Here is a 17,260-nt window from a genome sequence, read left to right as displayed (position 1 = left end):
GCGTTTTGCCAGCAGCCGTTCGCAATGCATTGCGCTGTTTATGACTTCAAACCTGTCAACTCCCGAGATTAGGCTGGTGTAACCGATATGAAATGGCTAGCTAGTTGGCCGGGTGCGTGCTAATAGCGTTTCAAACGTCACTCGCTCTGAGACTTGGAGTAGTTTCTTCCCTTCCTCTGCATGGGTAACGCTGCTTCGAGGGTGGCTGTTGTCGATGTGTTCCTGGTTCGAGCCCAGGTAGGAGCGAGGAGAGGGACGGAAGCTATACTGTTACACTGGCAATACTAAAGTGCCTATAAGAACATCCAATAGTCAAAGATATATGAAATACAAATCGTATAGAGAGAATTAGTCCTCTAATAACTACAACCTAAAACATCTTACCTGGGAATATTGAAGACTCATGTCTTCAAAGGAACCACCAGCTTTCATATGTTCTCATGTTCTGCGCAAGGAACTTAAACGTTAGCTTTTTTACATGGCACAAATTGCACTTTTACTTTCTTCTCCAACACTTTGTTTTTGAATTATTTAAACCAAATTGAACATGTTTCATTATTTATTTGAGGCTAAATTGATTTTATTGATGTATTATTTTAAGTTAAAATAAGTGTTCATTCAGTATCGTTGTAATTGTCATTATTACAAATAAATAAAATAAAAATGTAATCGGCATCGGCTTTTTTTGGTCCTCCAATAAATCGGTATACATAAATACATACATAAATACATACATACACACATACATATATACATACACACACACACACACACACACACACACACACACACACACACACACACACACATATACAGTGGGGGAAAAAGTATTTAATCCCCTGCTGATTTTGTACGTTTGCCCACTTACAAAGAAATGATCAGTCTATAATTTTAATAGTAGGTTTATTTGAACAGTGAGAGACAGAACAACAACAAAATCCAGAAAACCGCATGTCAAAAATGTTATAAAATTATTTGCATTTTAATGAGGGAAATAAGTATTTGACCCCTCTGCGAAACATGACTTAGTACTTGGTGGCAAAACCCTTGTTGGCAATCACAGAGGTCAGACATTTCTTGTAGTTGGCCACCAGGTTTGCACACATCTCAGGAGGGATTTTGTCCCACTCCTCTTTGCAGATCTTCTCCAAGTCATTAAGGTTTCGAGGCTGACATTTGGCAACTCGAACCTTCAGCTCCCTCCACAGATTTTGTATGGGATTAAGGTCTGGAGACTGGCTAGGCCACTCCAGGACCTTAATGTGCTTCTTCTTGAGCCACTCCTTTGTTGCCTTGGCCGTGTGTTTTGGGTCATTGTCATGCTGGAATACCCATCCACGACCCATTTTCAATGGCCTGGCTGAGGGAAGGAGGTTCTCACCCAAGATTTGACGGTACATGGCCCCGTCCATCGTCCCTTTGATGCGGTGAGGTTGTCCTGTCCCCTTAGCAGAAAAACACCCCCAAAGCATAATGTTTCCACCTCCATGTTTGACGGTGGAGATGGTGTTCTTGGGGTCATAGGCAGCATTCCTCCTCCTCCAAACACGGCGAGTTGAGTTGACCTCAAAGAGCTCCATTTTGGTCTCATCTGACCATAACACTTTCACCAGTTGTCCTCTGAGTCATTCAGATGTTCACTGGCAGACTTCAGACGGGCCTGTATATGTATTCTTGAGCAGGGGGACCTTGTGGGCGCTGCAGGATTTCAGTCCTTCACGGCGTAGTGTCTTACCAATTGTTTTCTTGGTGACTATGGTCCCAGCTGCCTTGAGATCATTGACAAGATCCTCCCGTGTAGTTCTGGGCTGATTCCTCACCGTTCTCATGATCATTGCAACTCCACGAGGTGAGATCTTGCATGGAGCCCCAGGCCGAGGGATATTGACAGTTCTTTTGTGTTTCTTCCATTTGCGAATAATCACACCAAATGTTGTCACCTTCTCACCAAGCTGCTTGGCGATGGTCTTGTAGCCCATTCCAGCCTTATGTAGGTCTACAATCTTGTCCCTGACATCCTTGGAGAGCTCTTTGGTCTTGGCCATGGTGGAGAGTTTGGAATCTGATTGATTGATGGCTTCTGTGGACAGGTGTCTTTTTTACAGGTAACAAGCTGCGGTTAGGAGCACTCCCTTTAAGAGTGTGCTCCTAATCTCAGCTCGTTACCTGTATAAAAGACACCTGGGAGCCAGAAATCTTTCTGATTGAGAGGGGGTCAAATACTTATTTCCCTCATTAAAATGCAAATCAATTTATAACATTTTTTACATGCATTTTTCTGAATTTTGTTGTTGTTATTCTGTCTCTCACTGTTCAAATAAACCTACCATTAAAATTATAGACTGATCCTTTCTTTGTCAGTGGGCAAACGTACAAAATCAGCAGGGGATCAAATACTTCCCCCCCCCCACTGTACACACACACACACACACACACACACACGCACACGCACACGCACACGCACACGCACACATTCTACTTCTTGGTTATGTCATTCAGAAACACAATGTTTCCTGTGCTTAGCTCCATTCCATTTCTTTTATATCCAGAAGCACTCCCCAGTCTTTAACGATTACAAGCATACCCATAACATGATAAAGCCACCACTATGCTTGAAAATATAGAGCGTGGTACTCAGTAATGTGTTGTATTGGATTTGCCCCAAACATGACACTTTGTATTCAGGACAAAAAGTGAATTGCTTTGCCATATTTTATGCACTTTTACTTCAGTGCCTTGTTGCAAACAGGATTCATGTTTTGGAATATTTGTATTCTGTACAGGCTTCCTTCTTTTCACTCTGTCAATTAGGTTAGTATTGTGGAGTAACTACAATGTCGTTGATCCATCCTCAGCTTTCTCTTATCACAGCCATTTAACTCTAAGTTCTTTAAAGTCACCACTGGCCTCATGGTGAAATCCCTGAGTGGTTTCCTTCCTCTCTGGCAACTGACTAAGCAAGGACGCCCGTATCTTTGTAGTGACTGGGTGTATTGATACACCATCCAAAGTGTAATTAATAACTTCACCATGCTCAAATGGATATTCAATGTCTACTTTTTTATTTTTACCCATCTAACAATACGTGCCATTATTTGCGAGGCATTGGAAAACCTCCCTGGTCTTTGTGGTTCAATCTATGTTTGGAATTCATTGTTCGACTGAGGGAACTTACAGATAATTGTATGTGTGGCACACAGTGTGAGTACATGTAACTTAATATGTGACTTGTTAAGCACATTTTTACTCCTGAACTTATTTAGGCTTGCCATTACAAAGGGGTTGAATACATTTCAGCTTTTAATTTGTAATTCATTTGTAAACATTTCGAAAAACATAATTCCACTTTGACATTACAGGGTTGTGTGTAGGCCAGAGGCCCAAAAAATCTCAATTTAATCAATGTGGAAAATGTCAAGGGGTGTGAATACTTTCTAAAGGCACTGTAAGTACAGCAAGCCGGACATCCCCAATTTTGTGTGGAGACAATATGGGGATCCAAATAAATGAATAAGCCCTGAGGAAAAAGTCATAGTGCTACTTAGCTTCTATTGGTAGAGTCAGGTAGAGAGTAGTTTTGGAAGCTTTATGTTTGAGGGCAGGTTCCCCTGAGTAGGGCTCTTATCTCACCTGTGATCCTTTTCTTCTCCCCCAGGTCCAGCTGGAGCCACTGCAGGCTGTCGTTCTGATCTGCAGCCCAGGTGCAGCCCCTTGATCCTGGGTCAGCCTGGGAGCTGTTGGGTGCCCAGTCAGACTGACAACCCATCGCTTCTCCCCACGAACTGGCACTAACAGACACATGCTGCAACACTGACTGGTTCTTACAGTCTAGAAAACAACAGAAGAAAAAGTAAATAACAACAATTCTGCTGCTCTAACTGAATAAGATTTTACCAAAATATTCCCACTACTTCCTCTGCCCTCTGTTCTGTTGGCAAATGTATAATCACTGGAGAACAAACAGGAAGAGCTCTGTTCGAGACTCCTATCAACGGGATCTGAAGAACTGTAATATACTAATGTTTCTCGGAAACTTGGCTGAACAAGAACATGGATAATATTCTAGCTCTTTTTTTCTATGCACCGGCAGAACAGAATGGCAGCGTTGGGTAAGCTCAAGGGGGGTGGAGTGTGCATCTTTGTCAACAACAGCTGGTGTTCAATCTCAAATAATAAGGAAGTCTCAAGGTTCTGCTCACCAGAGTTAGAATACCTCATGATAAGGCTGTAAACCATACTATTCACCAAGAGAGTTTTCATCCAGATTTTTCGTAGTTGTTTATTTACCACCACAAACCGATGCTGGCACTAAGACCACACTCAACAAGCTGTATAGGGCCATAGGCAAAAAAAAAAAAAACGCTCCTAGTGGCCAGTGATTTAATGCAGGAAAACTGAAATCCGTTTTACCTCATTTCTGTCACCTGTGCAACTAGAGGCAAACAAACCCTCTAGATCACCTTTACTCCACACACAGAGACGCATACAAAGCTCTCGCTCACCCTCCATTTGGCAAATCTGACCATAACTTTACTCTCCCGATTCCTGCTTTCAAACACAAACCCAAACAGGAAGTAACAGCGAATGCTAAGCTGCAGGACTGATGCGCTAGCACAGACTGGAATATGTTCCGGGACTCATCTGATGGCATTGAGGAGTTTACCACATCAGTCACCGGCTTCATTAATAAGTGCATCGACGACGTCAGCCCCAGGAGCAACTAGTCTGACTAAACCCGTTAACTCTGCAACCAATTAAAACCCTGTGCAAAGAAGCTATGACTCTTGTCCTCCTCACCATTCCAACATAATGAGAGTGGAGTTTTGAGGAAAGTCAATAAGGAGCTAGTCTTAATTAAAGTGCAGGACATCAACAGTGTTGATGAGGTCATGAAGTGTCCAGATTAGGGAACATATATGTCAGACATGTCATGGCATCATTTGTCATGTGACCATTGATGCTGTGAGTTGATCGGAGAGCAAAGACCCCTTCGTGCAACTATTGATCTTTTAGAAAGAGCAGTCCTTTTGAGCAAAACAATTTACCACATAAGGCCTATGTGAGAGTGTCTACAAGAAACATGACAACTGTAAATTGGGAACGAGACATATTTTACATCACAACTTCTTTGAAAATGTGTATTGTTGTCCAGAGTAACTGAGAGTAAATAAGCCTAATAAGTGCTGTCTGTCTTCTGACACAGCTGTTGTACCATCAAGTGTCTGAACACATCTGTACTATGACACCAACAGTTGATTTGTGAGCTTTCCCAGGCCTGCCTGCCTGTGATATAGATAGCCAGAACCTCCACAGCTATAGCCGACTGACTGGATGAAACTGTGCCAGACTGCAAACAGCTGTATGAAAATATCACACAGACAAGAGATACAGGGTTCCCACGAGTCACGCCAAGATAAGGTGTGACTACACCTGCATTCATTTTCCAAACCAGATCTTTTACCCCGTTTGACTGTGAATGACTTCCTTTTTCAACAACTATCAGTAAGTCATCAGAAATTCTGGCATAAAATGTTTCATTTAGTAAGTGGTAGGCTTTGATACATTCCTTCCTGGTGAAAATGCAGCACATTTTATTACGTGATAAAAACAATGGCCTAAGAAACTGTAGTTTGAGAAACAACAATTTAAGAGCATAAAATCAGTAGAGAAAGAGAACAAAACAAATGTTACCATTAGTGAGGAACGTGAAGAGAGCTTCGGACAAAGAGCCGCTGGAAGAAGAAAAATAATATCCATCAATGGCGGACTGTTAGCTTCAACCATTACAATTACAGTGATAGATTGAGGGCCTGCCATTGTGGAGGGCCTGCCATTGTGGAAGAACACCCATTGTGGCCACAAAGAAGCATCACCAGATTGTCTGTCCCCCCCCCCCGTTCTCTTCCCAAATCAGCCTTCACCGAGGACCCTGTGCTTTGTTGCCCCTGCCCTTCCCTGTGTAGTCGCTTCTCTCATAGCGCCCTATAGCTGGGGGATAAACCTGAACACATTAAGACACCAGGATTGGTGTTAATTACAGGGGGCTAGTTGGGAGAATGTTATATTTCTCCACCATCACTCAACAATCTATCATTTTCACCAGCTTCCTGGATCAGATTTTTCTTTCTTTGAACAGTTCAGAAAAGCAGACGTGGTGGTTAAATTCTATTTATGGGCGATAAGAGAGGTGTGTCAAAGTACAAAAGATCAAACACTTTAATGCGGATACTGACTTTCACCTGCACCTGGGAGTGTCAAAATGATCTATTATCTAACAGTCAAAAAGTAACTGTTCCTGCTACAACATGAATAAAAACATACACAGGTATCCATCTTGGTTTGAGCTGATCCATTTCCAATAACAGAGTCATTATCAAACCAGATATTGATCCTTCCTTCCAAATTGGACAGAGACTGGCTCAGGGGGCTGTTACATCATCAAGTTCAGCCTTCCTGGGAGTGGGAAGCATGGTGCTGTGGTTGATTGAGAGAAAAGTATGAGCATGGGTCTTGTCAGAGTAAATATTGTTCATGTCTTAATCCAGCAGAATCCAATTAGGAAGTCAAGTTAAGTCAAACTTGTATTATCACAACGGCTTAACAGCATCCAATCCTTGCTGCATTTTATACATACTGTTGGAGTGTTAGTTAACTTCATGTTCTAACACAACCCAAGTATTCATCCCCTTCAGCAAAGGCCAAGTATTTGGAGAATTAGACTTGTATTAGGCTGGGGTTGTCCATTTATGATACCGCTCTTTTTCAAGAGAAAGTTCTATCAGGAGCCAGAGAACAACACTGAACATATTCAATTCAGCAGTGCATGTTCAGCCAGTGAATGCAATGAAGAACATGTGTAAAGACCCCATGCATGTTTCCTTTGTATAGAATATGTTAGCAAAGCTCATACAATGTTGTTACATGGCTATAAAGAAAATGTCAGTGTACAACATGTTAATACACAGGTTCAGTAGGACAAAAGGTTTATGTACTGCTACAATTAAGATTTATTTGCTACACTTAATAAGAGTTCACATTTAGAAAGTGATTGATTGATGGGCAGTGCTCGATATGTTTAGAGGGCAAATCAATACAGGGTAATTTGTGAAAACCGAACCTATACATTTCTAACTGTCACAATTTGATTTGCCATCACTGCACCAATGCATTCACATAGCTAGGCTTAGGGGCTCTGAAGCCTATTTGATATGAACGACTTATCACGTTAGGTTTGCATGCATTACTTCAAATTACAAAATCCTCCTCCCCCACTGAACATTAAGGACAGCTTGAGTGATGGCCATTTCTTTAAGAATCAAATCAAATAATTTCAAGCCCCTTTGCCTTCACTCTGTTGTCATAACATCAGTGATGCATCACTGTGTTACATGTATAAAAACTGACTATACGACTACACGCTTTAGTGAATTATGACTGATGGACACTATTATTCTCTCTTCCCCCACCTCAGAACTCCATCATAAATCTCTATGAATGCCATAGGCAAGACTGACTGTCTCTGACATTTGTGAGAAGCCGGCTAATCTATCATTGAATCAGTGCAGGAATGCTAGCCCGCTAGCCCTGCCTGATTAATCCGGTTTCTACCGAGGTAAACCCGGCCAAGGTCTGGGGCAGCAGACATTTATTTAAGACTCGAAGCAGAGATGACACAAAAAATAAGAGTTGTCCCATCATGCAGGTTTATTCCTCTTAGGAGAGTTATTATCAACAACTTCCATCAGACTGTTAAAAAGATACATCCTAAACCAGTGGCTAATGTTTGTGGACACCAATTGGTATCTCTGCTTACAGAAACCTATAATGCTTACAGAAACCTTCAAGTCTACTGCTGTTGCACTGCCCATCCTCTGAATCATGGCCTGTAATTCCCCAGTACTCACTCTTTGGATTGGATCCCATTGGCTCTGGTGGCGTGGTAGTGACTCAGGCCTTTGTGGGTCTCCACGGATACCCAGCCTCCTAACTCATCCAGGATAACCCCTGCATGGACGGCAGCCTTACACAGCACAGACGTCTGAAACCACAGAGAGATATAATATATTAGACATACAGAACGGAGGTCTGAAACCACAGAGATATAAAATATATTAGACATACAGAACGGAGGTCTGAAACCACAGAGAGATATAATATATTAGACATACAGAACGGAGGTCTGAAACCACAGAGAGATATAATATATTAGACATACAGAACGGAGGTCTGAAACCACAGAGAGATATAATATATTAGACATACAGAATGGAGGTCTGAAACCACAGAGAGATATAATATATATTAGACATACAGAACGGAGGTCTGAAACCACAGAGAGATATAATATATATTAGACATACAGAACGGAGGTCTGAAACCACAGAGAGATATAATATATTAGACATACAGAACGGAGGTCTGAAACCACAGAGAGATATAATATATTAGACATACAGAACGGAGGTCTGAAACCACAGAGAGATAATATATTAGACATACAGAACGGAGGTCTGAAACCACAGAGAGATATAATATATTAGACATACAGAACGGAGGTCTGAAACCACAGGTGTGATACAGAGACAGACAAACACATCATAGAGGTCTGAAACAAGAGACTGATATGCTATTACACTGACAGACACAGCTCAGATAACAACCAGGGCTGAACACAGACAAGGTGGGAGAAGTGTAAAACTCCAGAAACTCTTGTAATGAGCTAGCCAAACTGTGTGTGGTGCTACCATTCAGACATAAAAAAAAACATTTCACCAAGAGAGTGTGGGCCACGAAATACATACATAAACTTGGACTTTCAACAAAAGTGAATGAGCTTGGACTACTGCACCAGTGCACCATTCCTCTCATGTCTGAGGTTCCCTTCAACATGGCACATAAGAGAGCAATGCAGCTCCCCGTCATTCATCTGTATCAGCAGTGGGAGCGCAGGCATCTCATCCCAAATTAAAAAGGCAATCTCATGACATGGAGCCACAGTAGACGCTAATCTAATATAAGCACCATGCATTCTCAATCACGTCACACTTCATTTACACGTGGGGGAAAAAAGGCACATTGTGATTGCATTCAGGGTCGATATTTACAGTAATTGCAGCTGTAGGAGGAATGTCAAACATACTACTCTGTGGTGCGGTACTGTCACGACTTTGCCGAAGTCGGCTCCTCTCCTTGTTTGGGCGGCGTTCAGCGGTCGACGTCACGGCTTTCTAGCCATCGCCGCTCGACCTTTTCATTGAGCCGTGCTCTCTCAGCGCTCGGGCACGCCACCGAAGCTCCGCCCTTGTGCATTCTTCTCGAAGAAGCTCAGCCCGGCGGAGCGGAACTATGACCTGGGGGGACCGGGAGCTGTTGTCTGTCGTCAAGGTTCTGAAGGCGTGGAGACATTGGCTTGAGGGGGCTTAACACCCTTTTCTCATCTGACTGACCACCGCAACCTGGAGTACATCCGGGCAGCGAGGAGACTGAATCCTCGTCAGGCAAGGTGGGCCATGTTCTTTACCCGTTTTGTGTTTACCCTGTCCTACAGACCAGGTTCCCAGAATGTGAAGGCAGACGCACTGTCCCGGCTGTATGACACAGAGGAGCGGCCCATGGATCAGACTCCCATACTCCCAGCCTCCTGCCTGGTAGCGCCGGTCGTGTGGGAGCTAGACGAGGACATTGAGCAGGCGTTGCGTACAGAGCCTGCTCCCCTCCAGTGTCCCGTTGGGCGTATGTACGTTCCATCTACTGTCCGTGACCAGTTGATCTATTGGGCCCACACGTCACCCTCCTCTGGTCATCCGGGGATCGGTCGGACAGTGCGCTGTCTGACTGGGTAGTACTGGTGGCCCACCTTGGCTAAGGACGTGAGGGTTTATGTTTCCTCCTGCTCGGTGTGCACCCAGTGTAAGGCTCCTAGGCACCTGCCTACAGGTAAGCTACATCCCGTACCCGTTCCACAACGACCTTGATCACACCTGTCGGTGGATTTTCTGACCGATCTTCCTCCCTCACAGGGAAACACCACGATCCTGGTCGTTGTGGATCGTTTCTCTAAGTCCTGTCGTCTCCTCCCTCTGCCCGCTCTCCCGACAGCCCTACAGACTGCGGAGGCCTTGTTTACACACGTCTTCCGGCACTACGGGGTGCCTGAGGATATAGTGTCTGATCGGGGTCCCCAGTTCACTTCGAGAGTCTGGAGGGCGTTCATGGAAGGTCTGGGGGTCTCGATCAGCCTTACCTCAGGTTTTCACCCCGAGAGTAACGGGCAGGTGGAGCGAGTGAACCAGGATGTGGGCAGGTTTCTGCGGTCCTATTGCCAGGACCGGCCAGGGGAGTGGGCGGTGTTCGTGCCCTGGGCTGAGATGTCGCAGAACTCGCTCCGCCACTCCTCCACTAACCTCTCCCCCTTTCAGTGCGTATTGGGGTACCAGCCGGTTCTGGCACCGTGGCATCAGAGTCAGATCGAGGCTCCTGCGGTGGACGACTGGTTCAGGCGCGCGGAGGAGACATGGGAAGCCGCCCATGTTCACCTCCAGTGAGCCGCGCTGTGCCAAAAAACTAGCGCGGACCGTCACCGACTAATCAATCGCTCTGGCCCAGTATCTCCCAAATGGCACCCTATTCCCTATATAGTGCACTACTTTTAACCAGATCCCTATGGGCCCTGTTCAAAAGCAGTGCACTATAAAGGGAATAGGGTGCCATTTGGGATGTGTTGGACCCTGAACTGCTGCGGGAGTTCCACCGTCGGCGCGCCGCTGGAGCTGCGCGTCATGGGGGGGTACTGTCACGACTTCCGCCGAAGTCGGCTCCTCTCCTTGTTCGGGCGGCGTTCGGCGGTCGACGTCACCGGATTTCTAGCCATCGCCGATCCACCTTTTCATTGTTCCATTTGTTTTGTCTTGTTCCCTGCACACCTGGTTTACATTCCCTAATCACACTGCATATATTTATCCCTCTGTTCCCCCCCATGTCTTTGTGGGAAATTGTTTTGTTACGTGTTTAGCGTGATGCGACAGACTGGTTTTTCCCCCAGGTATCGTATTTTGACCCGTTGTATGCATTTGTCATACATTTGTATATTTGTGAGTGTTTTCACGCTTAATTACTTTTACCTGTGGCTGGAGGATTTTGGACGCAGTTGCGTCTGTCTTTTGTGCTTCTGCCAAATAAAGTGCTCCTGATTACAACTCACTGCTCTCCTGCACCTGACTTCGTACCAGTAGCGCACAACCTTGACAGATACTTAGGAAAGCAGTACTTTGTCACATAACATTCAGTACCTTTGGAATAGCTAGATGCCTACCTCTGAGATTGCCCCACCCTGCTGCTGAAATGAAGGGCTGGGACAGGTTAAAAGGAGCTCTTTGATGGATAAGTGTATAAAAACAGGCATTTCCTCCACAAGACAATGTGAAATGCCTTACAATTAACATGGCAATCACTGGAGTGCTGCAAAATGAACCGTAGCTCTGCCGATAAAATTCTCCATAAAGTCTATTAAGGATCTATTGAAACAAGCACTCAAACACTAATATAGGTGAAAATTGAATTTCTGAAGAAGTATTGTTGTTCATACATGATAAAAAAAGACTGAAAGAAATATAAATATATAATCTAACTTCAACACGGTTACAAGGTGAAAGCTCAGTGTTAAAATCAGTTACGGCTCATTTCAGCCTGCAGCTATTTCCTCCCTTTCCCTGTAAAAAGCCATTACAGACTGGCTGGTCTGGTGACTAGGTGTTATAGGTGAGCACTATTCTCCTCTGAGGGAGGGAGGGAGGGAGGGAGGGAGGGAGGCTGCTCGACAGCTCCATGGTACAGATTGGGGGCCAGTGGCTGGGGCCCTGAGGAGCTGCTTTACAGAGGCCTGGCTGTCGCTTATCTGGACTAACAGCTGCTCTTGGGTCAGATTTAACTGTCTCATTATTATTACCCTGATCATTTATACACTGCCGGGTGGGCCGACTACCACAACGTAAATACATTGAACTCTGCCCTGCCTGTCTGTCAGCCGGTGGAGCGGATGGATAGGCTCTGGTAGTTTGTATATGATATCATGGCCCCAGGCAGAGTTATGGCTAGAGACTAATCATGGACTGTTGCTGGAGCAGGGCTGGGTTCAAGGCTGCTGCTACTAGTAGGAGCGTATTAGACTAGATAATGGCTTGAAGACATCAGCCAAAGACCGCCTGGTTCTAACTGAGATTGGCCATGTGTCCTGCCTCTGTTAACCTCCTTGTCTAAACCTCTGCGGACTATTTCATCTTAGCAGCAGGGGGTGAAATACTACAGAGTAGGAGAGGAACTATCAAAATGTCACTTACTTCCCTGCTGTCACTTACTTCCCTGCTGTCACTTACTTCCCTGCTGTCACTTACTTCCCTGCTGTCACTTACTTCCCTGCTGTCACTTACTTCCCTGCTGTCACTTACTTCCCTGCTGTCACTTACTTCCCTGCTGTCACTTACTTCCCTGCTGTCACTTACTTCCCTGCTGTCACTTACTTCCCTGCTGTCACTTACTTCCCTGCTGTCACTTACTTCCCTGCTGTCACTTCCCAAGGGTCATAAGCACTAACTAAGTAGACATTTCAACCAACAAAATATTTGACTAAATTATTAATTCACTTAGTGCTTACTAACACTGAATGATGACATATGGTATGATAACCACATTAATTACAGATACACAGTGTATCAAATACATAGCCACAATGTGTGGAGGTCTTGTATGGTTATAATAAATACACTCTGAGGAACCATTAATGCCATACCACAAACCGCCCAGAAGTCATTCAAACTGTTGTTGGTCTAAATGCTAATGAGTGTGTCTATTGAATGGGTGCAATGGACAGATAAACACCTTCTGTTCCACTGGCATCTTCTCCTCATAATCTAGGCCCTCCACCAAACCCTTCCTATACAATAGCCTACGCGGACTAATCAATCGCTCTGGCCCAGTATCTCCCAAATGGCACCCTATTCCCTATATAGTGCACTACTTTTAACCAGATCCCTATGGGCCCTGTTCAAAAGCAGTGCACTATAAAGGGAATAGGGTGCCATTTGGGACGCACACAAGCCGACTCTCATCCTTCTTCCCAGCAGACGGTGGAGCGTTGGGAGGTTCTCTGTTGTTGTGCTCCTCCAGGCCTATTGTTGTGGGGCTGGGGCTCCCTGCTGGGCTTCCTAAGCCTGGAGCTGTCTGTCACACTGACCGGGCGGCCGCTCAGTAGCCCTGATCAAACCCCAGAGAGAGCAAAACCTCAGGAGGCTTGGAAAGACCCTGGTCTGGAAAGCCCCTCTCTTTATAGATACTGAACCACATGCAGGGCTGGCCAGGGTAGCAGAGCCAGAGGACCACTGGGATTGACCCATCCAGGTGACCCACATGAAATGCATCCTGAGCCCCATAGAGAGGAGGACTAGTATAACTACAGTTCTGGAGTATTTTGGTGAATACAGTGACCAGAATCTTCTCACAGAGCTTAGTCTGTATGTGTGTTTGGCTGTTCACCTCAGAGTGTTACACATCTTATGGTATTACACATTAGCTACTATTTCCAGGTATTACAATGAAACAGCCTTACAAAGAGAGGTGGACATCTCTAGCTCTAACTATGTGTAATAAGCCCAAAGCATTCTACAGTACACAAGCCCTAAGACAAAGCAGACCGAGTTACACACACACACAGCCCAACTGGACCAGGTTTTACAGTTGCCTAGCCCCTGTGGTTTGGCTGCCCTGTGATGCAACCTAACAGCAAAGCCCAGCTCTGCTGCTGAGTAAAAATGCACCACTGTTACATAAACAGATGACCCATCCAATATACCTCCACAAACACTTTATGTGTTCCACAGCAGCAGCCAGACAAAAGCACCAGCAACAACTGGTTAGCCTGGGGACAACTTCTCCTGTCCAGCTTTTGGTGTGTCTGTTTCTGCGCGTAACAAGGGCCCATTCAGACCTAATACTACTCTGAAGCACCTGTAGGCTGAGGTGCTCCAAGTGGTGCCTCAGAACAGTCGTGTTCCTCTGACAGAAGACAGGACAATGTAATCAAGGGTAAACAAACAAGTCGTTGGCTGGCTGCTTCAGGGGACTAGAACCTGTTAGGATTGAACTGCTGCCAAGGCTTCCAACAACACAACGATGCCTCGTAAATACCTACTCTGCAAACCAACATCTGTGGTTAAAAACTTTCCCCAGGGGGGAGGCAGAGACCAAACAGCATTTCTGTCCACTTTATAAACCTGGAAAAAAGCCAGAGAATAGGCAACCTTTGAGGAGGACTAGAATTTTACTTACATGCCTGTAACCCTGGGAAATGTCCCCGGATATGTCGCCTGCCACTGCTTTGCATCCTGCCGGACAGTACTTCCTGTGAGGGTAGACAACAATAGAACACACTTGTTGACAACGCATTGGCCCCATCCTGTCAATTTCCCCAGATGGACAAGGTTCAGTGGAGTGGTAAGTAATCTCTTCACACCAGAGATGATCTCTGCTGACACCATCAAAATTACTACACTCTAATGGGGCAAAATGGACTTAATGGAGACGTATAAGATACTTGTATCTAAATTGTATATATACAGTTGAAGTCAGATGTTTACAACTCAGTTTCAACTCAGTTTTCACAATTCCTGACATGTATTCCTAGTAAAAAAATCCCTGTCTTAGGTCAGTTAGGATCACCACTTTATTTTAAGAATGTGAAATGTCAGAATAATAGTAGAGAGAATGATTTATTTCAGCTTTTATTTCTTTCATCACATTCCCAGTGGGTCGGAAGTTTACATACACTCAATTAGTATTTGGTAGTATTGCCTTTAAACTGTTTAACTTTGGTCAAACGTTTCAGGTAGCTTTCCACAAGCTTCCCACAATAAGTTGGGTGAATTTTGGCCCATTCCTCCTGACAGAGCTGGTGTAACTGAGTCAGGTGTGTAGGCCTCCTCGCTTTCAAATCTGGCCACAAATGTTCTATAGGATTGGGGTCAGGGCTTTGTAAATGTAAATGTAAATGGCTTTGTGATGGCCACTCCAATACCAACTTTGGAAGTATGCTTGGGGTCTTTGTCCATTTGTAAGACCCATTTGCGACCAAGCTTTCCTGAATGATGTCTTGAGATGTTACTTCAATATATCCACATAATTTTCCTTCACATGATGCCATCTATTTTGTGAAGTCCACCAATCCCTCCTGCAGCAAAGCAACCCCACAACCTGATGCTGCCACCCCCGTGCTTCATGGTTGGGATGGTGTTCTTCGGCTTACAAGCATCCCCCTTTTTCCTCCAAACACAACGATGGTCATTATGGCCAAACAGTTATTTTTTTGTTTTTTTTGTTTCATCAGACCAGAGGACATTTTTCCAAAAAAGTATGATCTTTGTCCCCATGTGCAGTTGCAAACCATAGTCTGGCTTTATAACAGCGGTTTTGGAACAGTGGCTTCTTCCTTGCTGAGCGGCCTTTCAGGATATGTTGATAAAGGACTTGTTTTACTGTGGATATAGCTACTTTTGTACCTGTTTCCTCCAGCATCTTCACAAGGTCCTTTGCTGTTGTTCTGGGATTGATTTGCACTTTTCGCACCAAAGTACGCTCATCTCTAGGAGACAGAACGTGTCTTCTTCCTGAGCGGTATGACGGCTGCGTGGTCCCATGGTGTTTATACTTGCGTACTATTGTTTGTACAGATGAACGTGGTACCTTCAGGCGTTTGGAAATTGCTCCCAGGGATTAACCAGACTTGTGAAGGTCTACATTTTTTTTCTGAGGTCTTGGCTGATTTCTTTTGATTTTCCCATGATGTCAAGCAAAGAGGCACTGAGTTTGAAGGTAGGCCTTGAAATACATCCACAGGTACACCTCCAATTGACTCAAATGATGTCAATTAGTCTATCAGAAGCTTCTGAAGCCATGACATAATTTTCTAGAATTTTCCAAGCTGTTTAAAGGCAGTCAACTTAGTATATGTAAACTTCTGACCCACAGTGAATTATAAGTGAAATAATCTGTCTGAAAACAATTGTTGAAAAAATTACTTGCTTCATGCACAAACTAGATGTCCTAACCGACTTGCCAAAACTATAGTTTGTTAACAAGAAATGTGTGGAGTGGTTGAAAAACAAGTTTTAATGAATCCAACCTAAGTGTATGTAAACTTCCGACTTCAACTGTAAATATCAGCATATTGAGGAAATTAGTTAATTGACTATCTGAGAGATAACAAGGGGTCATATTTTTCATTAAGTTCTATAATCAATCTAGGAATCTATTGCCATTACAGTTCATCAAGGACTCAAAGCAAGACATTTGACTTGTCTCAGACACACAGCCACATACGAAACAACCTTACCTGTATTTTAAGTCTGAGAAATGGCTGCCTTTATCCAAACATGTGAGCAGATCTGAGGGGAGAAAACAGGGGAGGAGCCGAGAGACAATGAGGGGAGAAAATACCATGTGACCAGTAGTAGAGCAGACAGAGGAAACCAGCCCTGTGGAGCAGAAAGGACCACAACAGGATGTAGAACCTGCTTCCTTCACTCCCTCTGGGATGAACATTAATGTCACACACGCACAGGCACACGCACAGACACGAACACACGCACCGCACACATTCATTGCTCTTAGTGATCAACTACATGATGTTTTGGTCAACAACATCATAATGGTGGAAACAGGCATAACCACCAAAACCAGTTTGTAAACTCCTGGATCATCACACACACAGCGTGACCGTGTGTCATTCAATATGGTCTGACTTACAGCAGTCTATGCTGTGTTTGATAATGCTGCATGTAGAAACAGCCCCAACCCTTCTGGGTTCACCCCAAAGAGAGGACAGGACAGACAAGTGGTGGCACAGCTGACTGATTAACCAGTAGCACTGACTGTCCTCAGTGGAAAGACAAGGCCAACCAAAGGACCGCACAGAAAAACACACATGTAGAATTCAGACAACGGTGTATTCTTATCAAGATCACTGTTTTGGCATGAAACAGCATTGAATCATTAGTTTAGGTGTAGATCTAGAGAGGGAGAGGCTCAAACCTCTGTGGTCCCCGGAGGAGTAGGAGAACAGGAACCCTCGGCCCGAGATGTGACGCCCGCTGCGGAACTGGACGATGACCTCATTGGAGTCCGTGTGTACCTCTCTGGGGTAGGACTTCAGGCTGCCACAGAACGTCCCATACACTGCAACAGGAGAGATGGAATTATCTTTATCATAACCACC

General features: G+C 44.6%; 1 protein-coding gene across 5 annotated transcripts in view; it reads right to left on the bottom strand.

Moving 5' to 3' along the window:
• LOC115174831 (discoidin, CUB and LCCL domain-containing protein 1-like) overlaps nucleotides 1–17,260 on the bottom strand; it is a 47,615-nt gene that overhangs the window by 22,028 nt on the left and 8,327 nt on the right. For all 5 annotated transcript variants that reach the window (XM_029733757.1, XM_029733755.1, XM_029733754.1 and 2 more), the window contains exons 3-8: nucleotides 17,077–17,220; nucleotides 16,379–16,430; nucleotides 14,320–14,392; nucleotides 7,905–8,038; nucleotides 5,692–5,732; nucleotides 3,631–3,828 (exon numbers count right to left, since the gene is read on the bottom strand). In XM_029733757.1, the coding sequence (XP_029589617.1) occupies nucleotides 3,631–3,828; nucleotides 5,692–5,732; nucleotides 7,905–8,038; nucleotides 14,320–14,392; nucleotides 16,379–16,430; nucleotides 17,077–17,220 (642 nt within the window). The remainder of the gene's footprint in view (nucleotides 1–3,630; nucleotides 3,829–5,691; nucleotides 5,733–7,904; nucleotides 8,039–14,319; nucleotides 14,393–16,378; nucleotides 16,431–17,076; nucleotides 17,221–17,260) is intronic.

This window comes from Salmo trutta, chromosome 35 (assembly GCF_901001165.1).
Source record: "Salmo trutta chromosome 35, fSalTru1.1, whole genome shotgun sequence".
Classification (NCBI taxonomy): Eukaryota; Metazoa; Chordata; class Actinopteri; order Salmoniformes; family Salmonidae; genus Salmo; species Salmo trutta.
Note: the sequence above shows the minus strand (reverse complement) of the source record. Positions and strands in the feature narration are given on the sequence as shown.